We start from the raw sequence: 20282 nt of genomic DNA on the forward strand, positions 1-20282 counted from the left end.
GGCAGTGACGGAGTTGGAGCCCCAAGGTTGGACTGACTCAAACACTGAGACTTTTCCATATGTGCTGTAAAGGAGGGTGTTGTGGGATGTTTGTGCACTGTGTGAAGATGTATCGCTGTGATTGGTTTAATAAAGAGCTGAACAGCCAATAGCGAGGCAGGAGGTGTAGGCGGGACTTCCAAGTAGAGAAAGAAAGTAGGAGGAAATAATCGAGGTGCAGAGAAGATGCTAAGAAGACATGGAGGGAGTCGGACATACAGAATGAAAGAAGGGTAAAAAGCCACATGGTAAAGTGTAGATTAATTAAAGCAGATTAATTTAAGTTATAAGCGCTAGTGGGACAAGCCTAAGCTAAGGCCGAGCTTTCATAATTAATAATAAGTCTCTCTGTCACTATTTGTGAGCTGGCAGCCCAAAGAAAAAAATCCAACTATAGGAGGGAAAACGCATGATTGTGTCCCATAGCTGCATTTTATAAACCAAGATCACACAGGAGGAAAGAAATGCATCAGACATACAAGCAAAGATTTCAAGAGGAGGAGTACTGTTTGCCAAACTCTAGACCAATAGTTAATAACCAGTTCAAGTGGCAAATAGAGCGAATAGGAACTCTAAAGGAACTTCTCATTTTCACAGCCCCACTGAAAGTCACAATTAAAACTGATATAAAATAAAGATATTATTTCTTTGTATTCTGTCTCATTCTCTTGATCGGTCTCAACCATTACCTCTATTCTACTTCTAGTAACCTTCGAAGGCACACAGTGAATGAACTGGCTAATCTAAAATGCATTTAGTAGGAGTTCAGAAGGCTGGAGAGACCCTTCAACAGATAAAGGCACTTGCCTCCAAGGCTGACCACCAGGATTCAATCCCCAGGATCCATGCAGAAGAGTGAACTAACTCCTGGAAGTTGTCTTCTGACCTCCACATGTATGCTGTGATATGTGCTCTTGCATGTACACACACACACACACACACACACACACACACACACACACACACAGAGTAAATAAACAAATAAAATAAATAAAATGTAAATAAATATTTAGGAAACATGTGCCATATTCTGCAAATTGAAAAAGATACTAGGTGTGTGTGAATTGGGGTAAAGGCCTATAGTCTCAGCCCTGGGAAGGCTGAAGCAGAGGAATCATGAGTTCAAGGCTAGCCTGACTGGCTATCTTGCAAGATCCTATATGGAAAAAGCAAACAAAACAAAAACCCATGGCAGGTAAACAAATCCCTATCAAGGTACTGGGTGAGTTCTAAAGTATCTGTAATATGTCCTAATTACTGGTTCCACGGTTTGAGGTTGACTGGCCCCCCAGTGGCCCTGTGTTTAAGGTATGGTCCCTGGTAGCATCACTGGGAAATTCGATGACCTCATAGAATATGGGCCTTTGGAAGGTTTGTATGACACAAGGGCATGCCCTCAGATGTCATTGTAGGACCCAAGTCAGTCCCATTTCTCTTCATTGTTTGGTCATGGCATGACCATATCTGCCACCCCCTTCACCAGAGTCCCAAAGCAATGGGGCTCCTTGATCATGCAGTGTAATATCCAAAACTGTGAGCCAAAATAAGCCTTTCTTCCCTGGAATGTTGTTTTTTCAGGTATTTCAATGAAGTAATGGAAAATTAATATGATGGATAAAGTTCATAATTTTATATAAATGAGGCACACACTATCAGTCTCACTCTTCAACTGTATAATTAGCACGAATATATTTGGAAGCAAGGAGAGTAATTGCTCATTTATCATCATGATTAATCAGTTTGACCTAAGTGTTTTGGTAGGAAACTAGATATTAAAATAATTAACATTCAAAAGCTAAACAAGCTTTTTTTATTCTTTATCCTTTTTTTTAGAGAAGTATATAATTATGATCATTGACAATTTTGTAGCCATACAGACAGATAATCTAGGTTCTAGTCTTGTTTTGCCTTAACTAAATGCATGGTTTTGCATTAATCAGTCTCAGAAACATGAACTATTTATCTTTAAAAAAAATAAGTTAGAGAAGATAATCTTTATCACTCCAAAACATGAAATGGTATACTCCTCAGAACACTTGCATTTCAATGGTGGCCCCCAATTAATTGTTAAAAACACGCATCATGTTTGTAAATCAGGTTGAATCCTCAAAGTTTGATTTTTAATATAATTTCCAACCTCTCACATCTTGCTATGTGACTTAGTCTTGACTCAAAATTGTAGGTTCAAGTAACCCTCCCCCTCAGCCTATTGAGTAGTTATGACCACAGTACGTCATCACATTCCACTTCAAAGGTGACTAGTACTCACTTTATTGTTCTAGAAATCTGTTATTTCATCTCAAAAATAAGAACAATAAATCGTGAACTATGAGATTCTTTTTACAAGCACAAAATAAAAAAAGAAAAGAAAATATGTGACATTTCAAAATTCACCAGAATTGACAATCCTTTGTCTGAATAGGGTAGCAGAGTTAGTGATTATTTTGAAAAGTAGTCATCAGGTAGGTGGGATGTAAGTATGCATGGAATAAATTCCTGGGATAAAACAGGTGTTAAAGTGTATGTGTTTCAGTCTGAAATGTCCATGCTTCCTGTTAAGTAGGAGCCCATAATCATGATGTGAATGAACCAGGTGTGTCACTAGTTCACGGTGCAGAATGATGTCAGGGTATCTCGTTAATATTGTATAAGAACCATGAACTTGGCAATGATTTCCCAACAAAAATAGTTCCTTGCCTTTTGATTTGCAAATTCAAGACCCATGTACTCTGTAGGGATTTTTCACAACTTTGCTGAATGAGATAAAGTTAGAAAAAAAATGCAATTTTTTTTCTTTTTCTTCTTTTCCTCTTTCCTTTCTTTCTTTCTTTCATTGTTTCTTTCTTTGTCTCTTTGTTTCTTTCTTTTATTCTTTTACACAGTGTCCCATGTGCCTCACGCTGGCCTGGAACTTACAATAATAACTGAAGGTGACCTTGAACTCTGAATTCTCCTGCTTCCACTTTTTGAGTGCTGGGATTACAGGCTTGGGCCATCATACTCAATTAACGTAGTGCTGGGGATCAAACCCCGGGCTTTCTTCATACTGGGCCAGAATTCTACCAACTGAGCTACATCCTTTACCCAATGTATCTTTTTATAAAGCAATATGTCACAATTGTTGCAGAATTGACTACAGTATTACTAATGTAGGGACTAATAAAAGGAATGTAATTAGTCAATGTATTTCTAAAAATAAAAATAATTGATACTCTCTCATCATGGTCATTGAGTATAACCTAAATATTTTGGGTGTGAAACAATATAAGCAATAATATTCAAAGTGATTTTCCCTTTGGAAGGAAATTTTAAACTCAATGATAGCAAATCTACTTTTATGGTAGGTTATTTTATACTCCGAAAGATAAGGACATTAATAATCCCAGGTTTATTTAACCTTTGGTGAGTCTGGCTCGCCTTGTTCAAGAATTAGTTGTGAGCTCAGCCATGAGCTAAGATGAAGAGGAGAGATGGTCCCCTCATTTTCTCTTTCATATGAAACCAATTTAAGGTGCATTTTTAAAAAAAAATCTAGATTTAAGGAGCTCTTCACATTTCATTTCTCCTCCTCATTCTTTCCACCTCTTTTTGGATAGCCTAACATCTCCAGGGTCACAAGTCCTACAGAGTATCATCTCCCAGGGTTGGCTTCACAGATGTCCAAGCTGAGTCACACAGCAGAGCCCTCCATCTGTGGGCCCCACTCCAACTTAGGCTATGCTATATATGAAATTAGTCTTAGCAACTGAACAATGAGTTCTGTGTTTGCACTTTTTCTTCTAGACCAGCAGTTCTCAACCTTTCACAGAGGTCACATATCAGATAGCCTGCATATCACATATTTACATTAGGACTCATAACAACAGCAAAATTACAGTTCTGAAGTAGTGACAAAACAGTTTTATGGTTGGGGGGTCACCAGAACAGGAGAAACTGTATTAAAGGGTCACAGCATTTGGAAGGTTGAGAACCACTGTCCTAGACCCTGAAAATTATATAGCTAGACTTGTCTCCCGTCTGTGAAGACCCCAAGATCTGTAGCAACTATGCAAAAGAACAACCTCAAAGAAGCATGCACTATTTATTTTCTTACAATTCCGTAGAGACTAGAACCCTACTGAGATCTGTTCATGGCCTTGGTTTATCACTTCATAGCTCTGAACTCTCTTCATTCATTCACAAAGTAAGATATCAAACTGTAATTTATAAATCCACTTCTGATCTAAGTAACCCGACTAGTTTATGTAGAAGTAGGAAGCTGTGCTTTATAAGAGCAAGTGTTTTCATGAAGCTGAGGCAGGTGATCACTGCAAATGCAAGACAAGTTTGAGCTAGCTATGAGGCAAAATCCTATCTCAAAATAATAATTAATAGTAATAATAATACAATAGTAATAAATAAAAAGAAGAAAACAATAATCAAAAATGAATAATCTTCAGTTCAGAATAAAAAAATAAAACACAAGAAAATAATTTGACAGTTTTTTCTCTTGCCAAATTTGTGCAATTATACCTCTCTGTTCCATGGAAATTTCCTAACTCACTCAATCATCAAGTCTGTACTCACCCATCATCATATCTGTCACTGTTAATCAATTCTTTGATAATTATCTTCTCATTGCTGGAGTTTGTTGTTCCCTAAGCATAGGTGTTCTGGGCTATTTTCATGTTTGTATTGAGAGGATCTGGGCTCAGTGGCTATTCATGAAATATTTCTTAAATGCATGAATGTACAGCTGAGAAGATGGAGCCCTTAATAAACACCGCATTTGTGATAAAAAAAAATCTCAGAAGCTGAATCATCTACTCTGGAGTTACTAAAATTCTAAACAAGCATAGATAAAGGAGCAAACACATGCACACTGGCGCAGCAGATGCTTTAATATAAAAGTTGTTTAAAGTAGAGCGTGGAAAGAGAATGTCTTATTCTGACTGATCATAATCAGTATTTACATTTCCTAGAAGAATATTTGAGCTGGGCTTTGAAGCCTGGGAAAGACAGAATGATGGGGAAGGGGATGATGTAATAGACAAGTGAGTTTAAGGCTTGGCTGGAAAGGGGCTAGGAGTGAAACATCATAGTATACAGGGATGAAGCAAAATGAAAGTAAGGTGATCAGTGGTGAAGATTGGTTTTAACCATGATGAAAGGACCTTGAGGATTGGTCCAGGCTTTCAAATAAGGAAAGGAACAAAATGGAATGGAGCTGTGAAAGATCCATTGCTACAGTATCCAGGGTAGAGCCTCGCCAAGCTCCCTGGCTCTGGCAGTACAGTCAGAATTTCACTTTGCTACTTACCATCCAAGCAGTGCATGGATAGTCATGCAGTGGACTATCCATGCCCATCTCCCTGGAATCTGAATAAAATGAGATCATCTGTGAGAAGTCCAGAAAAAGCAGAGGATCTGAAGATGCTAGCTGCACCTGTGTGATTAGAGTAATTCTTGGCAAAAATGAATGCTGTGGCTCACAGTGTGAGAGAGCATGCACAACCACAAACAAAACCAATAGCAGAAACAACTGAGATAAATGCTGGGAATTGCAGAATTCTCCCCAAGTCAGTGAACAAGCCAACACAACAACAAAGAATAGGCAGATAAAGGGAGCCCAAATGTCATGTGGACAACGTTGGCGACTCCTATGATGAGAAAGGAAGCAAACAGAAGTGGGTGATTTCAGAATTCAAGGTAAATACTGTTTTTCACATGGGTGGAGACCAGTGTTTACTAACACGAGAGATTGATATCAGAAGAGGAAGGAATTGTTTTTAATCCAAGAGGTCATTGTGAACAATAGGGGAAGAAAAAGAACACAAGTTAAGATAGAAACCACTTTGAAAATACTTAAACGTCACTTCACCCACACACTGTTGCACATAGATCAAAGTCATACAAACATCACTGGTTGCGGAATCTGTCTGAGATGTCACTAACTTCTTTCATGTTTCTATTCACTTAGTTGAGAAAACAAAACCATATTATTGGCCTATCTTCAGTCTTTTTGAATGTCTGTCTATATTTTTACTGCAATTTCTCAACTACTTAAAATAAAATAGCCCATGGTTAATTAAATATCTACAAATTGCTTAAACTATGGATTATCATTCAAAGAATGGGAAAGGGATATTTGTGTGTTTAGATAGGAGTGTGCACAGGAAAAGAAAGTGTTTAATTCCTCATCAGCCCCAATCTGAAAGAAAATAGGAGCCTGGGAGGCAAATATTTTTTATTTTTGTTAAATCTCATAAAGCATATAAAAGATCTAACATGGAAATTGAAAGTCTATTTTTTCTTCTTAATAACTATCTGATCCCTTGTATTATACATTTTTTAAAGTCTGTGGTCACCTGTGGAGACTTCGTCCATCATACAGAGGACATCCCAAGGTTCCGGTCAGCTCCATGACTGGCAGGTTCGAAGAGCTACCACCACAGTTACTGATTAGAGTTTTCCCAAATGGAAACATGGTTGTTCTAATTTGGTGACAGTGCCTTTGAGGAGAGGAAATCTTATAGCTTTGACAGTGTTTCAGATATTCTATAGACACGTGACATCATACGTTCTCTGCCCTGCCCAGGAAGCTGGGCCCTGGCGGAGCCAAATAAACAAAGGCAGATTTGAAGAGAGCAATGTCAGTGACTATAATAACATATAAAAAAATAAACCAGAGGGGCTGGAGAGATGGCTCAGAGGTTAAGAGCACTGGCTGCTCTTTCAGAGGTCCTGAGTTCAATTCCCAGCAACCACATGGTGGCTCACAACCATCTACGATGAGATCTGGTGTCTGGCCTGCAGGGATGCATGCAGACAGAAATATATATATATATATATATATATATATATATATATATATAATTCTTTTAAAAAATAAATAAACTAGACAACTAAGGAGTGTGAGTGAAGATGCATGCGGGAGGGATGCATAAAGAAAGACATGGGAGAGAAGTGACAGTCCCATCCAGGTGTCTGAAAGATATCTGGTCTCATGAGGATCATGTTTAGTTCTGAGCAGGATACCAGACTCCATAAGGACAGAAAGTTGTCTTGTGTCCAATGAAGAAAACTTGCTATTAGGTCCCCGTTCCTCTTAAGGTCTACATAAAGTACAAAATTATATTTACTGAGATCCTACGGACTCTCTCTTATTCAACAACTTCGGAGAACCTTGAAATTTCTTGCAGCCATGAGCAGAGCCATTTTTTGTTTTTCTAGAAATGATTTTGAACTTTAGGCTCATGAAGGTGTGTCTACTCAGCCTGATAATCAGTATGTAAAATACACAGTCTTTTATGCAATGAATTTACAGAAAGAGACACACATAAACGTAAGTGACATTAAACACCATCAATTACTTCCTCTCTGACTCATCCCCTTGGCTCCCAAACGTCCCATCGCTCTCCTTCCTTCAACATTGGCTGTAGCATTTCATCTTCTATGTTGAACCCTCCTCGTTCCGCACCTCTATCTTTGAATACACCACTATTGGACCATCTTTTCTTTCCGCCCGGCCATGTTCCCTGCATCAGTGAATTCCATATCTTTAACTGCTCTCCCTGTACTGGTGATGCCTAAGCTGTGTCTTCTACAGGGCACAGTCACGTGTACTTTGCTCCTTGTTGGGAAGTGTGGAAGGCCTCTAAAATGTAAGGTGTTCAAAATAAGTTTCAGAATTGATTTTCTCACAACAGTTTTCTGTTGTGAGAAAAAAAAAATAAGAGAACCAACTTGCTTGCCTCTCTCAGGAAGCACTTATAATGCGTTTGCAAAATCACCAGTTCCTTTGGCCAGACTTTCAAAATTGCAAAGCAGCAATACATACTACAATCATGGTGCTATCATGTGCTGGAGAAACTTAGAGCAAGGAGTAAGACTTACTTATCATATTGATGAAAAAGCTTCCCCTGGCACAGCTGTATTTAAGTTGGGCTTTGAAGGTAACCAAGTTTCAGGAGCTCTGAGCTGAACTCATATCCTGAAGGTGCCCAGAAGAGTCAGCATACCTTCAGGGTATGGCTGAAACACAGGATATGTAAGGGACCTAAAATGGCCAATAGTTAGATATGTTTGAATGGGGAAGTCAAGCAGTTGGCTGAGACTTCACTTGGGAGGTTAAAGAAATGATTTTATTGTCACGTGGGTAAGAATCTTAAAGTAGTATATTAAAAATAATTCATGTAGAGGCATATGACACATTGGGATGTGTTATTTTATAAACCTTTGAACTATCTCAAGTGTCATAAAATATACCCATACCTTATACAAGATTTATTTACACACAAATAATTTATGACTCAATTTGATTTCTATTTGACTAGCTGACACAATGGTGTGTGGGAGCTTTGGCTGTTTGGGATTTAACATTGTTTTTCCATTTTATAGCCAATATTAAGTAGGTCAGTGAACACCCTGGAGGCCCACGGCCTTCATATAACAGGATATATTAAATGGGTCTACAAACAGAAAGATCTGCAGCCCAGAGCAGTATATAAGTATAGACACTTTAGTACACATAAAATTAACACTAACATGGACACACAAATATGCCCCAAACATCATAGGAACAAAACTACCTACAGAGCTAAGTGGCAACATATTATAAAGATGTGTGTTCTCTAAGGGATGTTATGTTCAAACATTCTTTTAACTGAACACCAATTCAAATGTTTTTTAAAGGGTAGACAAATTGGTATCCAACTTAAATCATTTCTTCCTTTGCTTTTAAATGTCTTGACTAATTTTATCTTAAGTTAAGTATTTAAGAGGTCCTAACTCATTGCTTTTGTTATCAAACACTTATTCATCTACGATTTCCCAAAACACAGAGGAATGACGCAAGTCTGCTTCAACTTGAGATGCTGCTACAGAGCATTCCTGTAGGAAGAGAGGAGAGTCTCAAGCAGACCTTCAGTCAAGACAGAATAATTTTGGCTTGGGTATTGCTTTGTGGTTGTATAAGAGGGGACACTGGGTCAGAGTAATAAAGGATAAAATTTCATATCTCAAAGAATTACAAAAGAATTAGAAACTTCACAGGGTGCCAGGTTCCTCCTACCTTATGTTCCTGCTTCCTCATTTTATTTTACTTTATTTTTATTTTTTTTTGGACAGGGTTTCTCTGTGTAGTTTTGGTGCCTGTCCTGGATCTCGCTCTGTAGACCAGGCTGGCCTCGAACTCACAGAGATCCGAGTAGTTCTGCCTACCAAGAGCTGAGATTAAAGGTGTGTGCCACTGCTGCCTGGCTGTTTCCTCATTTTAAATAGCAAGAAAGTGAGGTTTTCATTTTTCATTATTTTATTTATGTATTTGTTTGTTTGTTTTTGTTTTTGTTTTTTGAGACAGAGTTTCTCTGTGTAGTTTTGGTGTCTGTCCTGGAACTCACTCTGTAGCCCAGGCTGGCCTCAAACTCAAAGAGATCTGCCTGGCTCTGCCTCCCAAGTGCTGGAATTAAAGGTGTGTGCCACTGCCACCCAGCCTTCATTATTTTATACTACTTTTCAATCAAGTGCTTTGTTAGTTTGATGTTTTATAGTGGACTTAGAGAAAACCAAACACCGAGATTTAAATTACTCTTTTGTTGTTTGTTTTTGTTTTTTGTTTTTCAAGACAGGGATTCTCTGTGTTGCCCTAGAGGTTCTGGAACTTGCTTTGTAGACCAGGCTGGCCTTGAACTGAGAGATCTGCCTGCCTCAGCCTCCTGAGTGTTGCATTATGGGTGCCACCAATGCTGGTTTAACTTTACACACTTATGAGACCTCTTTCTATATATGGGTTTGCATGCTGATTGCCATCTGTTTTGGTAATTACCACTTGTTCTGTAAGATTACATCAATACCACCCTGTCATTGACATATTCATCTGGAAATCCATGAAATTCAACATTTTCAAATAAAAGAGAAGTAGCTGGGAAAAGTCAACAAATATTCTAAGTAAATGCTACCCAGAGGCACTATGAGGAGATCTTTAAAATACAGTCTCTGCCTACAAAAAATATTTGTAAACAAAAGGGTTGAGACACTTTTTTTCAGTATACCCAAGGTAATTTCAGGAACTTCTATTAAGTGTGTCTTCTTAGCATTTAAAATATATACATACATATATAATATATACACTAATTTTATGCATTTAAAATGTTTAGATGTCTATATTATATAATATCTTCCCATGTTTTCCTTTAAGCTTAGATCGAAATTGATCGACTAAGTTATAGAACATTTATTTTCTTATGAGTAAATGAACTCTGCAATGCACTCTGGCTGCTCATCCATAATTCAGGATCCCAGCCTAAAACATTATGCTCAGACAAGCACAAATATTGGCAAAGGTGAAAGATTGAACTGCTACAGCAGCAACAGAATTGTGTCACAATCTGTGTGTCTGCGCATGAATTCGGAGAGCTGGGACTGCACATTAAAAGCAGAGAAAACTGTCAACAATGTAGCTATAAAGTAAGCAAGAGGGCAAAGCCAGGTTGCCATTGTTGAAAGTCCTTTGCTCTTTATTGGTTATTCATGATTCTGAAGTGAAAATAAAATCTGGGGGGAGGGATAAAAAAATTGTGTATTATCTCCCGAGGCAATGAATATGGAGGCTCTGGAAAACGTTCTTATAGATTTTTAACTTTGAAAACAGCCAATCTGGCTCTGTTTAAATTAGTACAAATTCATCTCTCCTTAAATTCATTTCTTCATTGGTCTTAGTTTTCTAGACGATAGTGCCAGTCCTCAGTTATGAGGATCTCGGTCACTTGTCAGTAGGTTCCAGTGAGTAAGCAGGGCTTCCAAATCCCCTTGACAGATGACTCTTCTCCTTTGCCAGAAGGGCTAACCCCTTGCGGATGCAAAGCTTCTTGGGGACATACAATGAGAACAGAAAATGCCCTTTGCTGGCTGAATCAGCGGGATTAACCCAGCAGATCAATGTGGTAGCAGACAGCCAGTACGATCATTTTCACGTCCTGCCCTCTTTCTTCCGCTGAAGCCCAATAGAGGTGACATTCTGCAGCAGACCTCACACCCCTGCTCATCAATCAGCTATACAGACAAGATGATCCACGCTTAGAAATGTTCTCTTCCCAAATTTCAAGGTTCCGCATTCTGACTGTCAGATATCCTTCTGACTTTCTATAACTTTGATTAAAAAAAAAGATGTACAAGTATAGTCATTCAATTATATAACAAAACCACCAGCTTTACACGTCACTCAATATATAAAACCATTAACAATCTTCTGAAAATAATCTAAACAATAAAAAATGAATGTGACACATCACAAAGCTATTATTCTTCTATGACTATCTAAATAATTCACCATATCGCAGCACATATAGATTACATCACAAATTCCATCTAATATCCTTGAGCTTCACAACACAGTCCTGGGAGGGTCCAAGAGTGGAGGACTGGGTCTGTGTTTTGCAAATGGGACGTGTAAATGCACAGACATCAAGCAGACCTGGTGTGGAGTAGAGATGGAGCCTCCGCTCTGTTCTCTCCTCCACAGATTTCTCAGGAAATGCCACTTATACATCCATTACAAAAAAAATAATAAAGCAACATTAAAGCATAAATACTCTTCAGTCTCTCTCACCCCCAATCAAGGCCTCAATAACAGGGATTGTCACTCATCAAGGACAAAGTAAAGAATACAGAGTAGGACTGTAATCTGACCCTGCAGGAGTCCCTTCAAATCTTTCCACATCCATTCTTTATTGTCAGTCTGTAGTTTGGCTGGAAATTTTCACCTTTAACAAACTCATAGGTAAATCTTCCACGACCAAAAAAATCTTCTGCACATTTTGATAGGGGTCCTAATCAGGTTCCTTCCCATCGTTTGTAAACGATGCCACTGGGGCATGATATGATTCAGTAATTTCTCCCAGGCATACAGGCAAAGACATATAGTCAAAGGACACAATTCCATCTACACAGATCAAGACGTACAACTCAAGTCTGAGATCATTGGTGCTGAATAAAACCCATCAGAACTTTCAGTCTTGGGCAGGGGGGGGGGTCTGTCTATGTCCTATTTTCAGCCAGATCTGTTGTTTTATTGGACACAGATTCTTCAACAATAAGCAGGAGGGAGGTCCAACTAATACTGATATCACAAATCAATCAGTACAGACAGAGAAACACAAGGTTAGGGCACCTGCCTGGAAGTTCTCAGTGAACCTGAGTCTCTGATTGGACAGGGAGTTGCTTGTCCAGCATTACCATGGCAACCCTGTCAGGACAGCACTAGCATAAGTGATTTTGCAACTGGACACTAAAGCAGAGACACAATCACGATGAGCCATATCTTTCTTTTCTTTGCACATGATGCACATAACATCTCAAGACAGCATGGACTTATTAAAAATACTAAAATGAAAGACACCCAGTCTAGTCTCTTCTTTGCTATAACTCCATAAAGCTGAATGAAAGACCAAGAAAAAAAAGAAGATATTCTGAGATAAACTGAGACTTTTATTTGAGCGTATTTAAAAGCTACATTTCCAGCTCACCTTGTAGCCTCTGCATCACGTTGGTGATATCCCGATGGGATCTGGAAGATGCCCTGGGGGTTGCCATGGTTCTTCTTGTAGCATGAAACGGATACCAAGGATGTCCCTCAGTGCAGGGTGATACTATGCTGCTTCTGATGACATATGCAGCCTTGTCTACAGTCTTCGAGTCTCAGCCAAACCGCAAGTACTCATGGTGATCAGTGAGGAGGCAGCGTCCTAACACGGCGGGCCATACATTCTCCTTTTTTCTAAGAGAACATTCTTAGGTAGACTCGAGAACCTGAAAAACAAACCAACAAAAGTACAATATGAAAAACATCCACCTTAGTCAGTGCAAAATGAGAAGATCCTCTATGGCACTCTAATAATGTCTGACTCACTATCAAGGGAAACAACTAATAGAGAAAACATTAGAAAGTTTAAAGCACTAAGCAAGCTTTAAAATTTCTATGTTATGTGTGGTGGTTTGAATGAGAAGCATACTGCATAGGTTCAGGTATTTATCACGTGATCCCTGTTTGGTGGTGCTATTTGGGAGGTTATGGGACCTTCAAGAGGCAGAGCCTTGCTGGGGGAAGAATATCAGTGGAGACGGGCTTTGAGGGTTAACAGCTTCGCTCCACGTTCTGGTTCCTCTCTCGGCTTCCTTGTGTGGATGAAATGTGATTTCTCTGTTTCCCACACCTGCTACCATGCCATACCTTCCCCACCGCGATGCATTTTGGCTTATGCCTCTGGACTAAAATATGCCGCTTTCTCCTTCAGTTCCTTCCAGTCATGCTGTTTTATCACAGTAACAGAAAATTAACTAATACAGTATGTGATAAAATAAAACAGAAAGTAGGTTGCCTGAAGCAAGTCAGCTAGTGAATCTGACATTGAGAAATGTACTCTGCACAAGAGAGGCTCACTTGTACTGTTTGCTTTTTAAAGTGCAAATTTACTAATTTATAACTTACAATCAAAATGCTGAACCTCATTTCTTGATGTTTAGATATCCCCTTATCTATGCGATTTTAATTGTTTTAGAGACTTTTTTTAATTGTTTCATTGTATACCTTTCAAGAATGATATCGTGTCCTAGCTTCTAATAACAATTTGATGAATTAACGCAGGATAGACAGAGCTAAGGGTGTAGCTTCATTGGTAGATTGCCTGTCTGCATATGAACAGGCTTAGGTTCAATCCTCACCAATCATAACCCAGGCATAGTGGCTCAGGCCTGTAATTCCAGTGCTCAAGATGTAGAAGCAAGAGGACCATGCATCCAAGGTTATCACTGTCTACATGGGGAATGAAGGGGAGGGCTTTTTAGGCCAGCCTGGGATACATGATATTACTTCAAAAATTAAAACAAATAACAAAACGTATAAATATATAAATTATTTCACTCTAAATATGACTTCCAAATATTCTCATTTTAGGAAGTAAAATTAGGCCTGGCTTAATTTTTTTCTTCCCAATACAGAAACATTCTAAAGTAAATAGTCAGACTGGGATAGGGTGAGTTAACCAGATGGCACATTGTCTGTCTAACACCTCTCTTGATTCTCTGCTTTGCTGGTGCAATTGCTCACTCTCATTCCGGGTGGTGAAAAAGAGGTAGGCAAGTAGTTAGTGAAACCTTGACGTTGAGAAATGTACTGTGAACAAGGGTTTCTTAACCCTGGGATGAGCTGAACAAAGTCTTGCTATGAACAAGATAATTAGAAAGAAGAGTAATGCCTCCAGAGACGGAAACTCAACGAAGATCATACTGAGGCCTGTGTACAGCCAATCTTTATGGTCAGTCACTCTGCGTCTCCAGGACATGATGATGATAGAGAAAATAGGGATGGGCTGGGAGGAAAAGGACAATGGCCAAATAAAAAGTCTAAAGCAAGCACAACACAGGATTGGCAAGTAATTAGACACAATGACAAATTGTTATTTATTTTCAGTGACATTCTAAATACTCATGCATATTGGTCTCTGGTTGGAACTGCATCACTGTGAAACTGGTCGTATCTTTTGGAGATGACCATCTGCAAAAGGGTGGAAAACATTACATGTGTGTTCAGATGTCAAAATGGTGTGCTGAAGAGGAAGACCTCACTAATTGTTCACTTCAGTTCAGGAGACAGAGACCCACTGAGCTAGGAAGACAGAGGCTACTGGAAAGAATATGTATAAGGAGTAGGTCTCAGCACTTGGCATCTTGAAAGTGAGAGATGTATTATTCAGTGGGTGGATCTTCAAGAAGTGTGGAGGGGAAGAAATAACTATATATAACCATGAATCATGACCTATACCTCAACCCAATAACAGATCGTATCTCCTGCAGAAAAGCATTCCACCTGCCTACATATAAGAGCTACTGTAATTGGCAGACCAGAAGTAGGAGAAGCATTTTAGGGGACCTCATCATAATTCACTCCTCGAAGGGTTAGAAAGTCTGCTTCCTTAAAATGCAAGGCTATAACTCCATGATCTCCATCCATGCCGACTTACCTATCTAAAATAACACACAGTGGAGGTGGAGGAAGAAATTGGGTTGGAATATAGTTGAGTACTGGACTGCTTGCCTAGTCTGTGCAAGCTTTTAGTTTAATCCCAGACACTAAGACAAAAATTAAAACAGAAATTTGTTTCAATCCGGCTACCCTACGATACCCATCCCTAATCAGCTCTGGAGTTCACAGATGATTAAGGCAGCCCCACACTTTCTCCCCAGGAGTGCAAGTTTAAAAGTTGCTGTTGTTTTGCTTTGCTTTCTGTAAATCAATGCATCTCTCTCCTTCCTCTTGTTCATATCCACGTCACAAAAAGACTAATCCTGGAATAATTTGAACCCACTTCTCCCCACATGAAACTATGATTTCTCTGCTTCTGTTCACATGTACCCAGTTTTGCTGCCACCGCACAGCTCACACATTCTGAAATCCTGAGCTCAGAGTTGAGACCATACAGATAAATGTGGCACAGAACCTATTTTTGAGGAGTGTGGAACATAGTGAGAGAGGAATGTAGAAGAGATATTAAAAAAAAAAAAATCTCAGGAGCAAGTATGAATGTAGAACTACAGGGACACAGAAGATGGGGACTCTGCCAATCTCGGGGTTCTGGAATGATGTCCTGAGATGGACTTAACATCTAAGCTGAGTCTGGGTGAGTGGATCAAGTGAAGATGAAAGCCACTTCCCAGGCTGCGCCTGGTTCAGGAAAGGCATTAGCATGAGAAACAGCATGGTACCTCACTACTGAAGTACTATGCTCTGACTCTTGTTACTGAAGTACTATGCTTTGGTGGAGGAAGAGGGCGGGAGGCCCTTCAGGCATGCTCAGAAGTGTGGCTCTGGTTCTCACCAAGAAGCCAGTCAGGGACCCTGGACCAGCAATGAGAAGATATCACTTTAGAATTATAAACTACTGATGCTTGTATGTTTGAGATTGGATTTCATGGAACCCAGGCTGGCCTTGAACTTGATATGGAGCTGAGGATAACTTGAACTTTTCTTCCTGCTCTCAACTTTCCAGTGCTGGGATTATGGATATGCATTACTCTGCATCATTTGTACCATTCTAGAGATCAAAATGATAACTTTGTTCATGTTAGGCAAGCACTTTACTAACGTAGCTCCATCCCCAACCTGACCACTATTTTCAAGGTTATATTTGGGGTGGCTAAGGTTGGAAGACCTAGGAAGCTGGGTAAGGAAGACATCTCAGGAATAAAGGTGGGAGACAGATAGGAGAGACAGTGAATAGAAGATAAAGTTGAAGAAATGTGGAGGAAGTGAACTTTACAAAGGTTGGTGAAGGGTCAGCTAGGATTAGGCAGGTCTGGGACAGCCAAGAGTATGGGATCTAGGAAGATGCATTCCCACGGTGAACAGAGGAGACTGAGGTGTCTTAGCAGACACTAAGGATTCATGGTGCAATCAGTAATATTTGGGGGGGGGGTCTTAAGGTCCCTTTATATCACCTCTCCGTAAAAACTCCAAGCTGAAGAAAGAAATGTTATCACTAATTACTTCATCTAGGATGCCATTTGCCTTGTGCCTTCTCTGGCTGCCCCAGTCCACATTGCTTTAGAAGTAATAATCCATATGAGGGTAAGTACACGTTGGCTCATTCTCATCACACCGTAAGCTTGCTTCACTCTAACAAGGGTGCCAGCATCCTTGGCATAGGGACTGGAACACGTTCTGTTTTCTTTCTGTACTGCTGGCACCTAGGACCTTGTACATGTTAAAAACTACACCTTAACCCCAGGACTTCAACTTTTCTTGCCTTCCCCTTTCACCCATTGACACCAACTATATCCATGGACACATGCTGAGCATTCAATATTGATTTTTGAAATTATTTCATCAAGCGCATAATATTTTGGCTCTATGAAATAATGCCTCCCCACCGAACCCCTTCCTCTTTAACACAGAGTTGGTGCAATATCCTTCCTTTTTCCGCGCAGAGATAAACTATTTCACTTTCATCATTTGCCTATGCACACGCACCCAATGTGGTGAAATCATGCTTTGCTTGCTTTTGACTGGCACAACAGGGTCATGTGATTAATAAGAAATTTCAAATTAACGAAAAGGAAATTTAAAAAAGAGAGAGAGAGAGACTGGGATTCTGGAAATACAAGTTCTAAACTCCCCTCTGTGCCAGCTAGCGGGATAGTTTTGGGAGGATCTCGCATGTGGAAGTTTTCAACAATAGCTTGTCAGAGGATGAAGTTCCAGAAAATGCACAGATTCTGGCAAAGGAAGACCTAGGGCTGACTCTTGAATTGTTCACATGATCTCTGATATGTTCATGTGCTTCTGTATGTGCTGATGGGGGGGGGGTAGGGGGAGAGTAAGCTATATTCAGTATCTGGTGTTATTCAATCACTCCCCACCACATTTTCTGAGATGTCATCTCTCACTGAACCTACATCAGCTCAGCTTGACTGGCTGGCCAGTGAACCCCACAAATCCTACTATGTCCATTACGTACCATGGTGTCTGGCTCTTAGGTGGGCTCTAAGGATCCTCATGCTTCTGTAGCAAGCGTCTCACTGACATCTCCTCAACCCTGTTCACACAATCTTAAGGAACATAAATTTCTGTGAGCCTTGCTTCCTTACCAATAATGTAGAGTTAACTTGTGAAGATTTGTGTTTAATTTTATCCTGCTTAAATTAAGTTTTGGAAAGGTAAGCATGGGATTGGGGTTGTGAGACTCTGTGATAGGCCATTTGCCTCCCATGTAAGGCTCTGGGTTCATCCCCAGCACTGCCAAAATAAATAAGGAGGCACATATATAACATTTGTCATGCAACTTCAGAAAAAAAAAAATCACTGGTTTCTTTTTCTTTCCTTTGTCTTATTTTCTCTACCTGTGATATGAGAAGTCATCCAAAACTAGGAAAGAGCTCCCAGCTGTGCTTGCCAATAGTGTGAGTGACATCCAGGCAACCATGGACTCGTGGTCCTTAGGCCCTTGAAGAGACTGGGTCTGCAGCAACAGACATGGACGTGAACTGTCTGTGCACATCATGAAGGGCAGGTCCAGAACCACACTGATCTACCTCACTTTGCCAATGTTATAAAGGTGGTTTTCAATAGATGCCAGAGATTAGGAGATGAGGGATGTGGAGATGGGAGGTAAGGCTAAGTTATTGGGATGGACAGGAAGGACATCAGTGGGTTGATGAACAAGGACATTAGTGGGTTGATGGACAGGAAGTACATCATCAGTGGGTTGTATGCCAACTGATAAAACAGTCGTTGCCCCATCTCCACATCTTCCCAGAAACCACCGAGGTTTGGTGTGGCTACATATATCTACCTTACTACACAGAAAAGCAGGATTCTCATGTCTATTGTTTCACAGAAATATATGTAATAAAGAAACTATTTGTGAGGGATAGTCGTACAATATCTAGTCAGTCGGCGCAGTTAGCAAGGCAGACAAGCCCCCCTCTTGCTTAGGTAGCAAAGCAGCAGGTGACAGACACAAACAAAGTAGGCTGACTTTGTAAAGGTGCGGCCCAGGTCAGTGTGGGAACAGCCATCATCTGCTGTCCTGGTGTCGCAGGGGGCAGAGGCACTTCAGCCTCTGTTATTTGGATTCTCTAGCTGAGCGATCCTCTCCTCTCAACACCAGCACCTGTGAAAAGCCCAGTGATGAGGTATGACGATGTCACTTTTCCCCATTTCTACTCAAAATGCACAATAGGCTACTCCAGCACTCCCTTGTTTGGGCAACTAAAAGGGGGTAAACTGAGGCAGTAGGAGAAGTAGTACTGGATCACAGAGATTCACCCCAGTGCAATACAAGTAGCGTTTTCTGTACTAGGAGACATTAGCAGGAAAGTCCAACCAGGCGTGATATCACTAATTTATACACAGATATCAGGAACTGAGACCATAAGCATGCAAGTAAGTTTACAATGAAGTATGACTATTCATTAAATGTCTAAGCATGTAGAGAAATCCATGATTTAAACGGAAGTTATCTTAGTCTCCTTTCTAATAAAGTTTGTTATGGGAATAAGTTGGAAATAATGCACAATTTTAAACACAATCTTTTTCTCTGCCCACCCATTAGTACTGGCATCAATTAATGAGCATTAAGATGGCTAAAACCAGAAAAGGGTTACTAAAGTATAGTATTAATGTATGCATGGAGGTTGTCAGGAAAGTGCTGTTTATTATTCACAATTAAGAACTACTTGGGATAATAAGAAGAAATGATACTTTTCATAGAAAGATAAGAACGTGAAAAAATAATCACAAGGCAGCCCAGCTGAAAACCAGTGTCATGATTCAACCTTTGTGAATTTAAGCTCAGCGTACGAATTACACCCCATGCTATCTACCACCCTTGTTTCTTACTTTGGGGTATGCATGCATTTCACCTCTTGCTCAACGTTAGGTTAGTTCTCGTTAGATTCAACCACAAGGAAGCACCAATAGTTAAGAGGAGGATGTCCACACAAACCAGCCTCGAGTCCTGCATGCCAGTCACAGGCAGGCCACTGGGTGTGGCAGCTGGAGCTGGAGCTGTGAGCATGCCACCCACCTTGCCTGGTGATGGGCTTCTCAGGTTCTGCCCAGTCATACCTCCTCCTTGTAGGACGCTGGGTATACTGGGTAATTATGAGAATGCAGGACCCAGTAAGGCAGCCAGCAGCCAGCAGTTCTAGATGATCTGGAAATGGTAAACTAGCTTTTTCTGAACCTCACTCCCTGGGATTAAGAGAAGAGCTCTTCCTAGGGGACAGTGGGGATCTTGAGACAGCTTGTAAAGAGTCCTTAGTTAAAAAAGATACAAATGAGGCTGTAACCCCCCAGGGGTAAGCAAATGTTTCTTAATGCCTAATACTATCACAATCAGTCTGAATATTTTTTTTTTATCTTCAACAGGAAACATATTAAGTTAGTCATGACCAGGCACATTTTGTTCTTCATCTGCCACAAAGTAATATAAACAGACATTAAACACAAGAAAAATGGATGTGCATCTTAGTTGCATGTTCTGATGTCAGGAACTTTTTATCCACATTAATAATTGTTTTATCATGGAGAATAAAGGGCTTCTCACAGAGAACAGTCCTCTGAACATGACTCACAATTAAATCAGCATACACAGAAATGTAGGTCATATTAATAACCTTTGCCTGATTGAAAATTGTGTTTTCTATAGCATAGGTCTGGCTCCCATATTAAATGTTGAGTTAAATCTACATTAGGTAGATTCTCCTTA

The 20282-nt window shown here is 39.9% G+C and overlaps 1 protein-coding gene across 1 annotated transcript in view; it reads right to left on the reverse strand.

Moving 5' to 3' along the window:
- Positions 1-12817, reverse strand: part of Syne1 (spectrin repeat containing nuclear envelope protein 1) — a 462188-nt gene extending 449371 nt beyond the window's left edge. The window contains exon 1 of the mRNA XM_059272792.1: positions 12543-12817. Coding sequence (XP_059128775.1) covers positions 12543-12609 — 67 coding nt within the window. The 5' untranslated portion in view covers positions 12610-12817. The remainder of the gene's footprint in view (positions 1-12542) is intronic.
- Between the last annotated feature and the right edge of the window lie 7465 nt (positions 12818-20282).

This window comes from Peromyscus eremicus, chromosome 8b (assembly GCF_949786415.1).
Source record: "Peromyscus eremicus chromosome 8b, PerEre_H2_v1, whole genome shotgun sequence".
Taxonomy (NCBI): Eukaryota; Metazoa; Chordata; class Mammalia; order Rodentia; family Cricetidae; genus Peromyscus; species Peromyscus eremicus.